The sequence below is a fragment of the Saccopteryx bilineata genome, chromosome 3, assembly GCF_036850765.1.
Source record: "Saccopteryx bilineata isolate mSacBil1 chromosome 3, mSacBil1_pri_phased_curated, whole genome shotgun sequence".
Lineage (NCBI taxonomy): Eukaryota > Metazoa > Chordata > Mammalia > Chiroptera > Emballonuridae > Saccopteryx > Saccopteryx bilineata.
This window is the reverse complement of record NC_089492.1, coordinates 7,759,853-7,777,902: the sequence shown is the minus strand read 5'-3', so window position 1 is coordinate 7,777,902 and position 18,050 is coordinate 7,759,853. Positions and strand designations below refer to the sequence as shown.

The 18,050-nt window shown below is 43.3% G+C and overlaps 1 protein-coding gene across 2 annotated transcripts in view; it reads left to right on the top strand.

The window, feature by feature from the left end:
* Positions 1-18,050, top strand: part of EFR3A (EFR3 homolog A) — a 79,524-nt gene that overhangs the window by 22,090 nt on the left and 39,384 nt on the right. For both annotated transcript variants that reach the window (XM_066265644.1, XM_066265645.1), the window contains exons 2-7: positions 7,701-7,777; positions 10,185-10,312; positions 11,522-11,672; positions 12,974-13,095; positions 16,944-17,093; positions 17,663-17,800. In XM_066265644.1, coding sequence (XP_066121741.1) covers positions 7,701-7,777; positions 10,185-10,312; positions 11,522-11,672; positions 12,974-13,095; positions 16,944-17,093; positions 17,663-17,800 — 766 coding nt within the window. The remainder of the gene's footprint in view (positions 1-7,700; positions 7,778-10,184; positions 10,313-11,521; positions 11,673-12,973; positions 13,096-16,943; positions 17,094-17,662; positions 17,801-18,050) is intronic.

Genomic DNA, 18,050 nt, shown 5'->3' with positions numbered 1-18,050 from the left:
GTGGGAGGGGTGGAGAAGCAGATGGGCGCTTCTCTTGTGTGCTCTGGCCGGGAATCCAAGCTGGGACTTCCACATGCCGGGCTCTACTGCTGTGCCAACTGGCCAGGGTTGCTCACATACTTTTTAAAAAACACAATTTACATGGAGAAAATGCGATTCCTTTTGTAATTCTTACTACTGCTACTGATATTATCATAAAGCACATGTAGTTAATGTTTTATATATTAAATAAAAAAAGAATAACATCCTGGCAGTTTTTAATTCTGCCTCATCTAATTACTTACCTCCGGAGATGGGGACACGGGAATGCTCCCTTCTCCTCTACGCCTGTACCTGAGCACGTCTGAAGCAGTCAGCACGCAGGGCCTGGGGTGTGGTCTTAGAACTGGGACGAACCGTATGCTCTGTCCTAAGGGTGGTGCGGCCAGACGTGGGCGTGCTCTCCTGCTAGTGGCTCTGGTTTCTGTGCTGTCTGTGGATGGTTTCTCTCTTGTTCTGCAAACTAAGCCAACATCTGCTGAAATGAATAGTTATATTTTCTGAATTTAATAGTTGTGGTAATTTTTTTCATATGATGATTCCAGAAGATTTTTCACATGTAATCTTTCAGGAATATGTTTTCTGAAGGCCAGATTATTCTACAATTCATTGCTCTTGTCCTTGGGTAGTTCTGCCGAGTAATACTTAATTTTTTCAGTTAAGTACGATAGTATACAGTAAAGTTAAGTCTAGGTGTAAACTCTATACATTGACTTTGTAAGTAGAAGACTAAGACATAGTTTTGTATTAAAAATTGTACGGGTGGGGAAATACAGACGTTGAGTATAGAGCAAACACAAGTTGACCCTGAATAAAGCTGTTTTTCCGGCAGACAGTACTCCATAGTTCGGACAAGTGGAACAGTGTTGGGGGTTAGGCCCACTGTGGAGCCAGCATCGCAGTGCAGTGGGAAGACCGCCCTGGAAAACAGCTGGAGCCTTTCGTCCCGTTTAGTGCCTCTGTTGTCCTCTTTCCCGCAAGGTTTGTGTGCCTGGGAATAGAGATCAAGGGGTGAGACGAGAGGGAAAGGAGAGGAGTGTAGAGTTACACGTGGAAAGACTCATGTAATAAAACACTCCTCTAATGGATTAGAATCCTTTGAAAAGGAACACTGTCCTGAAGAGGACACTGTTTTGTTCCTGTTCCATTGGCCCCTAATTAGCTACCAAACCCTCGGGATGCTCTGCCCCAGCCCCGCATTCCTTCCTTTCTCTGCTCGGGGCGTGGGCAGACGCGCTGGCTCTTCCTGTGCCCAGTCCCTTAGAGATGTCTGCACTGGCCACCGGGCTGGCATTGTCCTTCACTGTCCCCAGCTCCTGTGGTTCCGGCCACTCATTCTCCAGGGGAGCCTCAGTCTAGCCTCTGGTCCTTCCTCACGCCCCCCTGCCGGGAGCTGGGGTGCCCCCTCTCCTCTCTGAACCGCTGGCGCCCTCCTGGCTCGCCACGTGGTCCATTTGACCTTGGCTATCTCTTGTCTTTGAATGTTGCCCAACTATTATTTTAAAATTCTGTTTTTAAACCTTTGTCTTTTTCTTTTCAATCCCATGTAGTTCTTAGCCCAGTGCCCTGCGCATGTGTTAAAGTACAGGAGTAAACCCACAGTGCAGGCTTTATATACAGTATAACACTTGTGTGGGGCATGTCTGCATAGGTGTATATCCAGTATTTGGACGGGCTTTGTGTGCGTGGGACTGTAATCTCACTACGTCTTTAGTCGTATGAAGCGAATGTGTTGTTCTGGCACCAACTGTATGAGTAACTTGACTTTAATTTTAACCTTGAAGGGAATATACGTAACTCAGACTCTTAAAGGGTTTTGGACACCACAGAGCTAGAGTCCTGAAGTGATGAATTTTAAAAATTTAATAGAAAAAAGTCCGTCTCTTTTCACCTTGATTACTAAAAATAAACCACTAATTGTTTAAAGTGCTTCAGTTGACATTGTCATCTATGCGTCAGAAATCACGTTCTGGCATTTATTTGGTGTATAGTGTACTTTTATTGTCATTGCTTTTACTCTTACAGCACAAATTAGAGCAGGTATTAAATAAGTGTCTGCTGTATTTCAGACATGTACAATAATGAATAAGATACGGGCTTTATGTTGGGGTGACCTGTGTTCTATTGGTAAAGACAGACATGTATATAAATAAGTACAGTAAATTATTACAGCTGCTATGATAGAAATATATATAAAGGACTAACACCCGTAGCCATTCATGTTTAAAAGTGAGCCCTAAATATGCCAGCGAATTCCTATTGCATTATGATTAGAAATTAATTGAAGTAGGCCTGACCAGGTGTTGGCACAATGGATGGAGTGTTGTCCAGGAACACTGATGACCCAGGTTCAAAACCCCGAGATTGCTGGCTTGAGCATGGGCTCATCTGGCTTGAGCGCAGGCTCATTAGCTTGAGCATAGGTCACCGGCTTGAGCATGGGATCATAGACATGACCCTAAGGTTGCTGGCGTGAGCCCAAGGTTGCTGGATTGAGCAAGGGGTCACTGGCTTGGCTGGAACCCCCCAATCAAGGCACATATGAGAAAGCGATCAATGAACAACTAAGGAGCCACAACTATGTATTGATACTTCTCATCTCTCCCTTCCTGTCCCTGTCTGTCCCTCTCTCTCTCTCCCTCACTAAAAAAAAACCCCTATTAATTAAGGTAATATAATTGCTATATAGAAGGTATAGATCTTGCTATGATATTTTCTGCTTTACTGACTAGCCTAATCCAAAGTCATACAATTGATTCCTGTAATAGGATTTAAGCATTCTTCAATTCCAGTGACAGTGTTAGTAAGTTTTTTTTTTGTTTGAGAGGATAGTTTATCCCAAGTACTCAGTGCCATGTTGGTATTTAATAATAGGGACATTGATAGATTAATAATAGTTAATAATGGAGACATTAATATTTCCAGTTAGATTTATTTTATTTATTTATTATTGTTATTTTACAGAGACAGAGGGATAGATAGGGACAGACAGACAGGAACGAGAGAGATGAGAAGCATCAATCATTAGTTTTTCGTTGAGACACCATAGTAGTTCATTGATTGCTTTCTCACATGTGCCTTGACAAGGGGGCTACAGCAGACCGAGTAACCCCTTGCTCAAGCCAGTGACCTTGTTCCAGGCTGGTGAGCTTTTGCTCAAACCAGATGAGCCCGTGCTCAAACTGGCGACCTTGGGGTCTCGAACCTGGGTCCTCCGCATCCCAGTCCAACGCTCTATCCACTGCGCCACCGCCTGGTCAGCCTCCAGTTAGATTTAAATTATTATTGAGTAATATAGTTAGTTGAAAGTATAGGTAGCTTATTTTAAAAGGGAATCTTTATTAATTATCCACATCCCCAAACGTACAGAGCTTCACAGAAAAGCAGATGTCGTCACAAACTAGAAGTACGCACTGGTGGACCAGCCACTTAGAATTAAGCAGAATTTTTCCATGCGCCTGATCCATATCATGAGAGTTTCTGCCCTTTCTGCAAGTCCTTCTGAGACTAGGTCAGGAGGGGTGGGAAATTAATTCTAAATCTCGGTGCATCTCACTTCCATGTGAGGTGAAGACGAGGGGACATTGATTGGTGAGTCCACGAGAGAATGGTGTCAGGGTGGCTAGGAGAAGAACTTGCCTTGGGGTGTCTCTAAAGACATGGCTAATTTAGGAGTATGCAAAATTATCTAAAAATAGGCCACAGGTTTTTAAATGACTCCTACATTCCAGCAGTTTTTATGTTAATTTAGTGATGCAGACCCTGAGAGGTGGAAGGGTTTACTGTTTGCTGAACAGGTTGCCCATGCACCTGGCACTTTATTGCGGTTGTAATTTTCTTCTCTCCAAGTCTGCCCCAGTTCCATTTCTCATAGTTTAGTTATCCTGCGTGGGCCTTCGTGTTTCTCCTCCTAAGCGTGTCGTTAGCAGGGGTCTGGATTCCACCTGCTGCAGGAGGCTGAGCTCACCTTCTAGATCTGTGGGCGCTGCGTTTAGAAGTCATACAGCTCAGGCGGGGCGTGCGGCTTTTGGTGGTACGTGGAGCCCCTTTCTCTCCCATTGCAAAGGAGAAAGTCGGGAAGAGATTGGAAAGTGGGAAGTTTGTTGGAAAGGGTCAGAAGCAGGATGAGGAGGAGTTAAAGGAATGCTTTAAGAAAAACATAAGTATGTTTATTGTCGTATTTGAACTTGATGAAAATCTGCTTTTATTCAACTAGCACTACAGGCACTTTAATGTTATTCCTTTAAAGCTATTTGGCCCTGCCAGCGGAATTTGATATGGATATTATCAAGTTCCCGATAGCTTTGTGTTTGATGACAACAACAAGTTGGATAAGTTACATTAAATGAGTGCCCTCTGCTAATTCATTACAAGTAAAGTGAAGCCGGTGCTTCTCCACTAGTCGGTGACAGGGTCTGGAAGCAGGAGGGTCAGGGACAGCATCCTTGGGCAGCATGAGCGGCTACGTCCAGGTTCCTGTCGCCGAGCTCGACAGGCCTTACGGACTGACTTCAGCAGGGGCGTCAGCCTCCTTTCTGTGCCTGAGTAGGTCCAGGGGGTCCATTGTAGACCCTCTTGTGATGCTTCTAAGTTCAGTTTTCTCTCTCAAGTAGTCACTAGGTATTACTTTTGTGATTACTGTTGCCGCAGTTGTTTTAACTTTATCTTCAATATTTTCCCACTTTATAGAACCCTGAGTAAATTGAATGTTTTAAACCTGGTTTTCTGTATCTTCTGTGTGGTTGGTGGCCTGACACTTTCATTTACAGTAAGGGGTCATAAGGTGTTTCTTTGTTGCTTTGTTTTGTTTGGGGCCTTGCAAAGAAACTGGATGTGATTATTATTTATTTTCCTCCACAGAAGTGCATTCCTCATCTGGTAGACTCGTTCCACAACCGTGTTCATTGTGCGGTGTGTGGAATGCTAAAATGTTTAAAGTACTTTAGATATTGTTTGGAACTTGAATTTAGTGTGGCGGGTACTCTTTGAAGTCATCGAAGAGGGTTGGAACGTCAACTCCTCTCCTTCCCAGCCCTGTGATGGGACAGATGGGTGTCCTGAGGCCAGTTCCTCGTCTGTCAAACAGGGTAGTTTGATGGGGGGGGGGATGGGTAAGGGAAGAGTGCGGTGAGGGACGGGCCTAACGCTGCATACATCATGTTCAGAAAGTGGCAGCTCTGTCTCCCCCCCCCCCCCCCGTGTTGTCATCAAAAGCTTACTGTGCACCGTCTATAACGTGATGTGGTTTCAGATGGTTAGTTTGCAGCTAAGGTGTTCAGTTTTGGGGCCTACTGTCCCAAGGGCTACAAACTCCCGCTTACCCTATGGTAGTGCTTCTCTTACTGCATCTCTAAAAATAGCTACCATGTTATTGAATGCTTACTATATGTTACACCCTTAATAAGAACTTCGATATACTTGTTTTTCATTTTCCAATTTGAAGAAGACATGATTATACCTGCTTAGCTGTTGAGGAAACACAGGTGGAGTAAGAGGAAGTAACCCGCTCCCCCAGCGGGATAGTCAGAGACCTGTGTTCACCCCAGGTCTGTGTGACACCAGGGCTCATGCATGATGCTCTGCCTCTTTATTCAGCTGTCTACCCTGGTAAACCTCAGCCTTCTAAAAACAGGAACTGGATAGTATGTGTATTCCAAGTTCACATGTTTTGAAACCTCTTTAAACTGAAATCTGACAGTGTCAATGTAAGCGAAACCTAATAGCTTATTACGAATCCTCAACTATTGCAAACACCATCATTTACCATCCTGATGGGAAACTCGAAGCACTGAGTTTCAGTCCCTTGCCAGCCTCTTTGCCATGATAACACTTTGAATTGACTATTTAGCCTTGTATAAGTGTTAGCAAAGTATTCATTTTAATCTTATCAGGTTATAAGCTTCTTTCATTGTAGCAATACCTAGCTTAGTGCCCTGTGTAAGTTCATCAATCAGTACATGTTTGGTTTTAACCCATTTCAGTGTATTAACATTTATCTGAAGTGTATTTGTGTATGGATAGTGAACACAGAAATCTGACTTTTGCTTATTTGGCTGTTATTCTTGTTTTTCTTTCTAATAATCAGCCCTATGTTTCGATTTTAGACTGAGAGTTCATATATTTTGGTGTTAGTTAATATGAAAAAATCCCCTAATGGACTCTGGCATTTAAAAAAAAAATTCAAGTAAAAAACCCTGGACGATGGATAGCATTTTAGATTATCAGCATAAGTACAGTATAGACTCCTGAGTTATTTGCTATTTTTAATAACAGTTTATAAACTCCTCCAGGGTAAGGATCTTGTGTCTTCTGTGTCTGTGGCATCTAGTCTGATGCTGCATAGTAAATGCAAGTGGAATATTTGGAGGTTGATTGGTTTGACCCCTGGTATCCTTGGTGTTGTGAAGGGAGCATGGGTTTATAGAGTTAGACGCTGCATTCTCACTCAGCCATTGCTGTTTGAGTAAGTTGCACGGCCAGTTCTGCTGCAGTTACAATACATGCTTAGTTTACCAGGGATGTTAATAACATATGCATTATAAGTATGTTGTCTTATGATCACTAAAGGTGCTATACAAGTTTTAACTGTCTTATTGTATCATTACTTTAATGGCTGCACTCTACTGCGAATCCAGATCAGTCCTACTTGCTTTGGCCTGTGCTGGGCCCTCTGACATCTGTTATGGACTGCATGCATGAATGATGGGTACTCATGAGCAAAGTGAGACTGGAGGAGTCTCTTGGATAACGTTACTTGAAAAGATGTAGCAGATACCGGCTTAGATCTGAGATCTCTTACCTGCTAGCTCACGTGTTCTCTCATCCGGATTTTGTTTTTTAAATACATACAAACGCACATTTATACAGCTACACATATATCCCACTTTTGTGAATCATGAGAATAATTTTATAATGGCCCAAGACCAATGTTCCTATTAAGTTATTCATTTGCAGGCTAAGAAAACTGACCCTTCCCTCTCACATAGTTCTTTCCAGAGAGCTGATGTGCCTTGCCCACGGTCACGTAGGAACTTGAAGAATTGGAATGAATCCCAGTCTTATGGATCCAGATCCATTGCTCCTTCCAAGACGTCAGCAACTGACACTATACAGAGCAGCCTTTAAGCATTTAAAAAAATTCCTAGACTTTCCTTTGGGCTTATTTTTGCCATCCATGGTAGTTCCTTATATGATCATTATATAGGTATAGGTATAAATGTTTTCCCGGCCACATTAGGAGTGAACTGTCATTTTTAAGACCACTATGACTGGAGCTGAGTGGTGGGTCAGGCAGAGCGAGTGGGGAGGGGTACCTGGGGGTGGGGAGCATGCAGAGTAGTGTGAGAGGAGATCAGAAAGGAGGTGAAGGGTCCCGATATGTGATTGCTTTGTAGGGTGAGTGGGCAGGTGTATGTGTGTGTGTGCATTCATACAATGCCCCCAAACGATCTGGTTGGGAACTTTGGGATAACTCATGAGTATATTCCTTTTGACCTGGTATCTTTGGGGAGGAGAAAAAGACTTTAACCTTTTCTGTTTGGCAGTTTGAACTTTCCCCCTTTATTTTACATACCTTACCAAGTTTGAGAAACTTGAGTTTCTGGGGCCATTTCCAGTGTGACCGATCTCTGTACTGAGTGCTTTTATTCTCTCCTGAACAGGAGTTTGCTGCTGCTGTGCGGCCCTGCGTCCTCGCTACAAGCGCCTGGTGGACAACATCTTCCCCGAAGACCCTAAAGTAATTTGAGCTACACTCCTGACCCTCCTCTCTGCCGACCCATCCTCCCCCTTGCTCACCTCCCTAAGGTTTTCCTCCTTTCACTTCTCTGCTTCTGCCCCTGAGTCTTTCCATGGACGCTGCTGTTTTTATATTTCTCTTACTTTTGCTTTTACACGACCCATGCTTGCTTGTCTGATTTTCAGATCCTTGTCATAGATTAGGCGTAACTTTGGAATGATGGACAGCTGATGTTCTTTTGTCTGTATAGTTTCTAAACTTAAGTAATACTCATCAAGATTTTATGAACCAGTGCCAGGTTCTTTGTACGCAGTGCTAGGAGTGCACCTGTCGTCACAGACAAGGCTCTGCTCTGCCACCCGCAAACAGGAGGTTGCGGTCCTGATGTGTGTAGGAACAGAGCACAGCGGGCAGGTGAACGGCACCGGATTTGGAGCTGGGAGAATCAAGGCCTGAAGGAAATGAGATCTAAGCAAAGATTCAAAGAATAAACAGGGTTGGCCCCGGTTTTTAGAAGAGAATTGAGATGTAAAGTAAGAATCCTTCAGGCATAGAGGCAAAAGCTCCTTCTCTTTTTACTTAAAGTCTTAGACCTGTTTTCCGGAAGTGACTTTCCTGTGGAGGTGACTGCTCCGAGCAGCGGGGTGCAGTGCAGGTTTTGTGTGACACTCTGTTTTCTAGGACTCCTGCAGTCCAGTGTTAATGGAGAGAAATAAAACTTGTTCACATGGGTTTGATTTCCAGAATTTGTTTTCTTTTAAAATGTAGCCAACTATAGAAATCTTTTGGTTGTCTTAACATTAATTTATATATCTCATGTTTAATCATATCTGATTTAAACATTCAGCTAGTTAGAGGAGGATTAAATACCCCTGGCTGCCAGATGTCCTGCATAATTTGTGGCATGTAAAAATCCTAAGACAGGGTTCCTGCCTTTTAGGATCTTCCCATCCATTGAATGACTTAAAGCAAATGCACACCAAGTACTAATCACAGTGCATTACCCAGTGAGTGAAATGTTAAGTGGAGCGGTGGTAAAGTGTTTTCCTTTGAAGCAGGGAGGTCTCACTGTGGGCTGGGCATCTCTGGGAAGCGTTCTCAGAGAAATGAGATTTGCTGAGCTTTGAAGGACTCAGACCGTCTGTGTAAATGGAGATTAGTCTCTGTCACAAGTGATGGCCAGATGAAAGCAAAGGCAGGGACAGCTGAGATCCAGAACCTTCAAATTGGAGAGTGTTCTTTGGGTGAGAGTGTTACGGAAGGTAAGGTGGAGGCCGGACCATGGAGGAATGTGATTGGCAGTCAAGGTGTTTACTTTATCTACTTTCATGTGCAGGTGCTGAGGGAGTTTTGAAAACTTGATCATGGGAATGGTGACAGATAAATTAGAGAATGATCACAGAATTGCTATTTTTACCAAGTATTTGTTTAGATAAGATTTATTTAGCAATCTGTACAATAAGATGAAAAAGGAATATACATTAACCTTGCATGCATAGTTCATTTGACCACATTTCTCATTTTTAATTTATTAAGCAAAATGCAAATCTTGTATATCCAAAATGGACCAGACAGTAGATGGCCAGAATGTCGAGACCTCCCAGCATAGTCTCTGCCTTTAAAGAACTATCTGGTGAGGGGACAAGGAACCGAACCATTTCTTAAGAGTACTGGCAATGTGGTCTTGGGCAAGTCCCTCAGTTTCTCATTGTGAAATGGGAATTATACATAGTACTTGTTTCATAAGGATCTCATGAGGGTTAAATGAATTAATACAACTCTTCGCTCACGTTGGTTCCCTGGTATCCATCATAGGTTAGCATTTGATTTGTTTAAGATTGAGAAAACAGTTTGACAGAACATGCAAGTAGAGATAAGTTCAGGGATAAGTAGCAAGAGCTAAGAGAACACGTAGGAAGAATATGTCACCCACACTCAGGAGGGTGTTGGAAGTTAACAGGGAAAGCTTCCGTGGTGGATGCTGACACCTGCAGGCTGAGGAGTTGTCCGGGTGAACTAGCAAAGAGCTGCCTAAAGGGAGGGGAAGGAGGGGGGAGGGCAGTGAGCAGGGAAGGGGAAGGGGTAGGGGGGAGGGGGAGGGGGCAAGCAAGGAAGGGAGTGAGGGAGGAGTCCGAATGAAGATGACCGCACTGAGGCATGCTGAGCTGCAGCAGTGGACAGCAGGCAGTGGTCACTGGCGGGGAGGGGGGTCCACAAGCAGTCTCTCCCAATTGATGGCAGTATCCTGCATCTTGTTGCTGGGGGGGTCCGCAGATGTATACAGTTACTGCATTTCAAATTGTATACTTGGGTAGCGTAAGTATGGCTTAATCACCCAGCCAGAACACTTAGAAATACAAGAAATAAGCAAGAAAATATAGATAACCTATTTGTTATTATTTCTTAGGATGGCCTTGTTAAAGCTGATATGGAGAAGTTGACGTTTTATGCAGTCTCTGCCCCTGAGAAACTGGATCGAATTGGTTCTTACCTGGCAGAAAGGTTGAGCAGGGATGTCGTCAGACATCGTTCTGGGTGAGGACAGGCATTGTGTCTGGAAAATTCTCTAGGCTAAGTCATTCTTTAAATGATTTTGCTGTCTAGTCAGGCAAAAGTGATATGTAGAGGACAAAACATTGTAATACCTGCGGAGTCTGTCTCTCTGTCTCCCCTCCTCTCACTTAAAAAGAAAAAAAACTGTAATATCACACAAGGCAATGGGTAACACCATTGCAGCTTTTATTACTTTCCTGGTGCTCGGATTTTAAGAGTAGACTCATGGTAGTTAATGGAATTGCTTAAGCATCCATTAATTTTAAGACTTCTCTAATGGAAATTGTAGAAATTGACTCCCTTTGTAAGTCTGATACAGTAATTTGAAAACCAGTCTCTAAATTGAAAACAAAGAGAAAGATCCTGATAACCATCTGACTGTGAGCTGCTTCAGCTTTATCTCAGACACATAAAGAGGGGACTGTGGGTGGCTGTTGAGGCTCAGAAGGCCTAAGCATGCTGATTAGAACAGTGCTTGCTGTAACATGCCCTCTAAGCAAAGGTCTGCCACCTGGCCCATTCTCAGGGTCGGGCAGTAACAACTTAGACTAACTCCTTCTCGTGTTGTCATTTGTGACCTTAATGTCTTGGAGTACTTGATTCTCCACGTGCTCTATTGGCTTTCCTTCCATATTGTTACCGTAGAACACTTCTGAGTCTTGATACAAATAGTTTTATAGTTGATTGTTATAGCAAAATTAACTAAAATCTAAATTTTATTTTTAAGTATAAGCTATAAAATTCAGTGAATTGTAAGGTAACATGTATGAGAGACTTCCTTATAATCTGTTGTTGCTGATACTGTTTTATACATTCATGTTTACAAAAACAAATAGATTATGTTGGAAATTTAGGCACATTGCTTATAATAATAATTTTAGATCAGATACAAAGAAATATGGTTAAAAGTCTGGAAAACAAAATGTCATTGTTTACAAAGAAAAAAATACACACAGGTAATGCGAAAGAACTGACGGAGTTTGGGTCCAGAGCAGGTAGTGGGGGTGCAGTCTGGTTTTCAGGTCCCTCCATGTGAGGCCCATCTGTGCCTTCAGACGATTTCGCTTAGATGCTGCTGGATTTGCCTTTGCGCTTTGTGCACTTGTATAACCTTATTTCAGTTCTTCAGTGAGAAGCATTTAGAGTGAAGACGGCTAGAAGCGCTCTGACGTGACTCCCTCTCACACGTAGGTACGTTCTAATCGCCATGGAGGCGTTGGACCAGCTTCTTATGGCGTGCCATTCTCAAAGCATCAAGCCGTTTGTCGAGAGCTTCCTTCATATGGTAGCAAAGCTGCTGGAGTCAGGGGAACCCAAGCTTCAAGTCCTTGGAACAAATTCTGTGAGTGAAACTAGCCATGTAACTAATGTTAAGTTTAATTCGCATATCCAGAATCAATCTCTTCTGAGAATGCCTTCACCCAGTAAAGGGGAGTGCTCTGGGGCGGGGGGCACTTGGACCAGCAGTGCCCACGCAGACAGTAGGTCCCTTTCCTTGAGCTCTTTCTGTTGCTCCTTGTGAAATCTGTGACACTAACGCATCGTAAGGCAACAGAAAACCAATGGGCCGTGAAGGTAAGGCTGTATTTCCCCATGCCTTCTTTCGTGACTTCTGAACTCTTTCTGCATGCCGCATACATTTCCATCCATCCTGAACCAGTTTCTGAAGCATGGCGCATCTGAAAAGGAAAGGAAGATGCAGTGATAGCCTGTCTTGTCTTGTCTTAGTGTTTTGTATAACGCTGAGTCTTTCAGTCCAGCCTCATCTCCGAGGGAGCCCCGGCCTCCACCCATCTGCCTGTTCCCATGGGGTTCTTATCAGCACCTCACACAGGAGGGAGGGAAGCTGAATCACTGGTCCAGAGACAGCCAAGGGATGCTGTCTGTAACAGGGAGTCAGTGCTAGGTCTTTCTACCAGCTTCTCTTCCCCACGTATTCAGTTCATCTATCTGACGTCTTTCAAACATCATGGCTATTCATAACTTTCTCTGGAAATACTGTTGCCAGTTGTCCACAGGGACCAGGCATTGAAACCATCCACTTCACTAAAGCGGGGTTCTCAACCAGGGCAGTTCTCTCCACCCCGCCCTTCCCTGGACGTCCGAGGTTCAGCGCGGGAGGCGAGCATTGTTGGTACCAAGGAGGCTGCTGAACTCAGTCCTCTGCATAGTACACAGCACAGTCCCCACAATAAAGAATTTTTCGGGGTCCAAAATTTCAATAGCCTTTGGTGTGAGAACGTGACCTCTAAAGAACTTCACTGCTGCTGCCTTTTACTGTGCCCTTTGAAGCATTCTCTAATTCTCCAATGCAATTCTTAATTTTTCAGTGAGAAGCTATTAGGACTTATTTTTTATTGAGTATATACTATGTGCAAGTCACTCACACAGAAGGAACTGGATTCGCAAGTTGTATTTAACATTTCTAATGCTAAGCCTTGATTTTCTAAAGTTCAGTATCAAAATATTCTTTTTGTGTATATGTGGTATTTATAATATTTTACACATTTCATTTGCTTCTTATTTGGATAGTTCTTGTTAATGTAACCAGTAATGATTGAAAGTAAATGTGTTTGATCCACACTTTCAAAATGGTGATGACTTGTTTATATATATATAATAAAAATATGTTTGTTTTTTTAGTTTGTGAAATTTGCGAACATTGAAGAAGATACACCGTCCTACCACCGACGCTATGACTTCTTTGTGTCTCGCTTCAGTGCCATGTGCCATTCCTGCCACAGTGACCCAGAGATTCGCACAGAGTATGTATTACTAACCTTACGATTTAAAGTTGCAGAGCACTTTATTGATGAACACTGTGTTTATATATCACATAATGATGAGCGAAGGAAATGTGAAAATATGTGCGTTGGTCCTGAAATGGATCACCCTAGTCCTGTTTGAAGGAACCCACTGAAGTAGCAGAATCTAGCCTGGTTTCTCAGCTCATTGAGTAAAATTGGAACGCTTTACTGTCACCTGGAGTGCCCCTAATGTTCCCCTCCCCCAGCCAGCGCCTGTCACCAGCCCAGCCACAGGGGTCTCCTTGCTGTTCCCGGGACAATCAGGCACCCTCTCCCAGGGCCTGTGGACCTAGGGGTCTCTGCACAGAGTAACTCCCTGCACACCTCGCTGTGTCCGATTTCTGCGACGGTTACCTTATTGTGCAAGTCGGATCTGGCCACCTTTCCCTCCCGGTCCATCCCAGTCACTCTTCATCTTCTGCTCATATCTCTATCTGCTCTTGTTCGTGGGTGGAGTGTGACCTCCAGGAGGGCCAAGGCTTTATTCTGAGGACTGCCGTGTCCCTAACACTTTGACCAGTGCTGGGCACGTCCTAGGCTCTCAGCAGTGCGTTCTGAATGAATACATAGGTCAAGCGAATGTATATTACTGAGTCGTTAGTCTCAGGCTCTCATAACAATTGATTTGAGCATTTTTAAACATTTCTTCTAGAAAGAACCTCGTAATAATCTGGAATCGAATATGTATCTGCAAACACAACCTATAGGTTGTAAGTTAAGGATTAAAGTCAGAATGATCCTGGTAAATATAGGAAATAATTTGAGCTTTATCATGTACACTAAGAAGAAAGAAACTAACCTAAGTTCAAAGTTATTTTGGGCAGTTTAGCAAGATTTAGCATGCTTTGTAATTTTTACTTTTCTTTTAAAATAACAAAATGTGCACAAATAGAACAAGCTTTTAGTGTGTAAGCTACAGTATTGGTTTACACCAGGGGTAGTCAACCTTTTTATACCTACCACCCACTTTTGTGTCTCTGTTAGTAGTAACATTTTCTAACCACCCACCGGTTCCACAGTAATGGTGATTTATAACGTAGGGAAGTAACTTTACTTTATAAAATTTATAAAGCAGAGTTACAGCAAGTTAAAACATATAATAATAATTACTTACCAAGTACTTTATGTCAGATTTTCGCTAAGTTTGGCAGAATAAGTCTTTATAAAACAACTTACTATAGTTAAATCTATCTTTTTATTTATACTCTGGTTGCTCCACTACCGCCCACCATGAAAGCTGGAACACTCACTAGTGGGCGGTAGGGACCAGGTTGACTACCCACTGGTTTGCACAAACAAAAACAAGTGTAAAAGTTATTTTAATACAGAGAAAAAGTGAGCAGCAATTTAATAGTTGTTTTCAGATGTAAGATTTGTGTCTGTCTGAGAAACTGTTAATATAATTTTTCCTCAAGGCCATTTAGACGCCTGATGTTCTTCCTTTATTAAGACGGTGAAAGTTTAGAAAGCTAAAGATAACTAGAACTATGTTAAAATAATTCATTTTCCATTTCTCCTAGTCGCCACTAAAACCTCTTTTTTTCTCCCTAAAGGATATTAAAAAATGTTTTATAAAACTTTCCTCTTCTCAAGAGCTGACATTAAAATGTTAATGGGCAAATGAGTATAAAGATTAGCTAAAGAAAATGGCAATTTTTTTCATAACTATTTTGCTTTCTTTTAAAATATAAAATGTATCCAGAATGTGGTATTTTTTTCAGTTTACTATTATAAGGATCAATAAACTACACATAGACAGTTCTCAAATTTTGGTATGAAGTGTTGATGCTATCCATAATATTAATGAAAGGATGCCTATAAGAAATTCAAAAATGCATTATGTAAGTTTATCTTGTTTTTAGGTATTTAGCGCCCCCTAGTGAACACATTTCCATGTAACAATTTTCATTAATGTTTACAAAAAGAAACTTGAAATTTTCTATACCTAAATGAAGGGCCTTGTAGTACTTTTTCCTAATTCTAGATCTTTGTGGTATTATATGATATTTGAAATTTCAAAATGACCACATTTTATTTGAATCACTGTATAGTAAATGAGTAAACGAAAATGTGTTAGCGTACTTAGAGGGCGTGGTTTTTTTCCTACTTTGCCTTAAGTAAAAGCACTTTTGATTTTCTTCAGGCATGTTTACATCCCCTTTTAGTTCTAGTTTAGATACTTATTACCAATGGCTTTAGTTTTAGCAGAACCCAATCAGATAGAGCCCGGGATGTGTGATAGGAAGTGGCAGTGGGTCTGATCACTGTGCAGATTTTCTAAAGCGCGTGCGGTGCAGAGGCAGGCCCACAGTTGCGTCCTGCGGCACTGTCTCAGCTCTGACTTCCTGAGCGGCCTTCAGCCGTGTGGTAGTAATCCTTCCCGTCGTCACCGTGCTTAGGGCACGAGCGGAGGGCTTCCTGTGTGCCAGCTTGTTGAACCCGAATGGCTAAGCGTTTCACATGAATTAGCTCATTTCAGCCTTACAAACATGCCTATGCTTTAGGTGAAACTGTCTGTCCAGTTTCCTGATGAGGAAACAAATTTCTTTGAGGTCCTGGCTAGACTATATTGTTAGGCTACGTGCTAGATCTGAACTGGACGCCAGCCCGGTTGCTGTAGGAGCCGTAGGTGGACCCCCTGCCCCAGACAGGGGCAGCGCCCTCTGCTGTACTCCATTGAGGCTGCTGCGTCACGGGCCATCCCGTTTGCTCCGCCCTGTCCTCCCAGGAAGCAGCAGCAGGTACACAAAGCAGCTTTGCGGTGACTAGGGCGTGCCCCCTGGGGATAGCTGCTGTCTCTCACCCTTCACGTGTCAGAAAGCAGCATGAAGACACGCAGCTTCGAAACAGGCAGACTCTGTCCTTGCATCTCAGTTCAGTTCACCTTCTCCCCTGTCCCTGTTGTTTACTGCCGCTTCCCCTCTCCGTCTGCGAGCCCCGAATGCCGTGTCATTCCCTGTGGGTCGGACAGTAGGACCAGCCCCTGCCCCATGGCGGCCACTCTCCCAGCCTCTTTACAGGCGTTGGAAGGCAGTGCAGGGTAAGCCGAGGGAGCCTTCAGTGGCAGTGCTCCCTCCCGCCGTAGCAGGAAGGAGAGAAGGAATAGTCGGACTTGGCCAGAGGGCAGGTGGGCTGCCAGGCTAACTGCTTTTATATGTTTCCTGTCACTTTCCACTCTTGAGCCTATAGCTTTTACATATGTGTGTATATATGAGTGCGGAAGTGGGGGGCAGCACTGTCTCACTGTGGGGTAACTAAGTCACAGATACACATGACACTGTATGTGTCAGCACACACGGGCACATGTGTATGTACGTACACGGCTCAGTTCCCTGTCTTCCCTCTGGGCAGGCTGAGGGAGGCGTGAGCCCCGGAGGACACCGTGGAGGAAGTCCGGGGAAGCGTGGACGGGGTTCAGACAGTGAGGTCTGGGTTTGGCTCAGCTTCCAAGACTTCTTAGGCAAGAAATGGAGAGAACCCAGCTCTTTACTTAGAATTATCATCATCTTCTTAGGAAAACCTAGCACTTTTGATTAAATTCTCTGTTATTAAAATTTTTATCTAGACTGGATATTACTATACTGTACAGTCCGTTTAGACTTTAAATGCTGAGTTGAAAGTAAGCCTCGTTTGAAGCTGCCTCATCTCTTTGTCTTAGATGATTGAGATTTTAACTCCAAGAGTTGTGTTATTTTCATTTTATTGACTTGAAATAGCAATACTTACTTGGGATTCATTGTCTTAGCTGAACAAGCAGACTCGTTTAAATAACTTCTTCCCATGACTCAATTTTTTCTTTTCTATAGGATCCGAATAGCTGGAATCCGGGGTATTCAAGGCGTGGTTCGCAAAACGGTGAACGATGAGCTGCGAGCTACCATCTGGGAACCCCAGCACATGGATAAGATCGTCCCCTCCCTGCTGTTTAACATGCAGAAGATAGAGGACGTGGACAGGTGTGGGCGAGGGCGGGCGTCGGGGCTGCCCTGCCTGTGCCGAGTGCTGTGTGCTTGCTCGCTGCTAGCCACGAGTGTTTTGTCTTTCGTATTATGTGAATGGTGGTCTTGTAAACTTGAGTGAGTTTTAATATGTGCCATTTCTGAAAAATTATTCATCTTTTGTGATCATATCAGGCATAAACCACAAATTTCTACTCATACACTTAAAGTTTTGTTTTAGAATAATTCATACTTTACTTGCCACTTATTAGGCATCCAAATTGCTATTTGAATTAATATTATTAAAGTTACAAGTGTAGGAAATGGAAATTGTAGCCAAACTTGTTATTCTAGAGATCCACCATGCTTTTTCATGGAGTTAGAAATAACCAAAATAATAATAGTAGCTCCTTTGTAATTTTTTTAGCAAAGGGATTAAACCATGCTTATTTCTTGCTCATTCTTCTAAGATATTTTGGGATAAAAAGAAATGTCATTTACCATTTCTGAGAAATACACTCTGCTCTGTTTACCTCCGGGAACTGCGATAGAATCTTGCATTCTGTTTGTGATCTTTCTCTTCCCAGCCGCATAGGCCCTCCCGCCTCCCCCTCGGCCGCTGACAAGGAGGAGAACCCTGCTGTGCTGGCTGAAAACTGCTTCCGGGAGCTGCTGGGCCGGGCCACGTTCGGGAATATGAACAATGCTGTCCGACCAGTGTTTGCGTGAGTAGCTGGTATTTTCCTGGTTATTTGTGACTCTGCTGTGTTAGTTCTGGGTTAATTTACTTCCAGAGGACAATCTTTTCTTGTGTGAGGGAGTCATCAGTGGACCAGGGCAGTGTGGTGGGAGGACTGTGGGGTTGTCAGATAGCACACATTTGAGCGCTGGTCAACCGCCTCACCAGCTTTTTTTCCGCAGACATGAGATGCGGTCATGTGCTTGATGCTGTGTGCATCGCTTCTCTTGACTTTC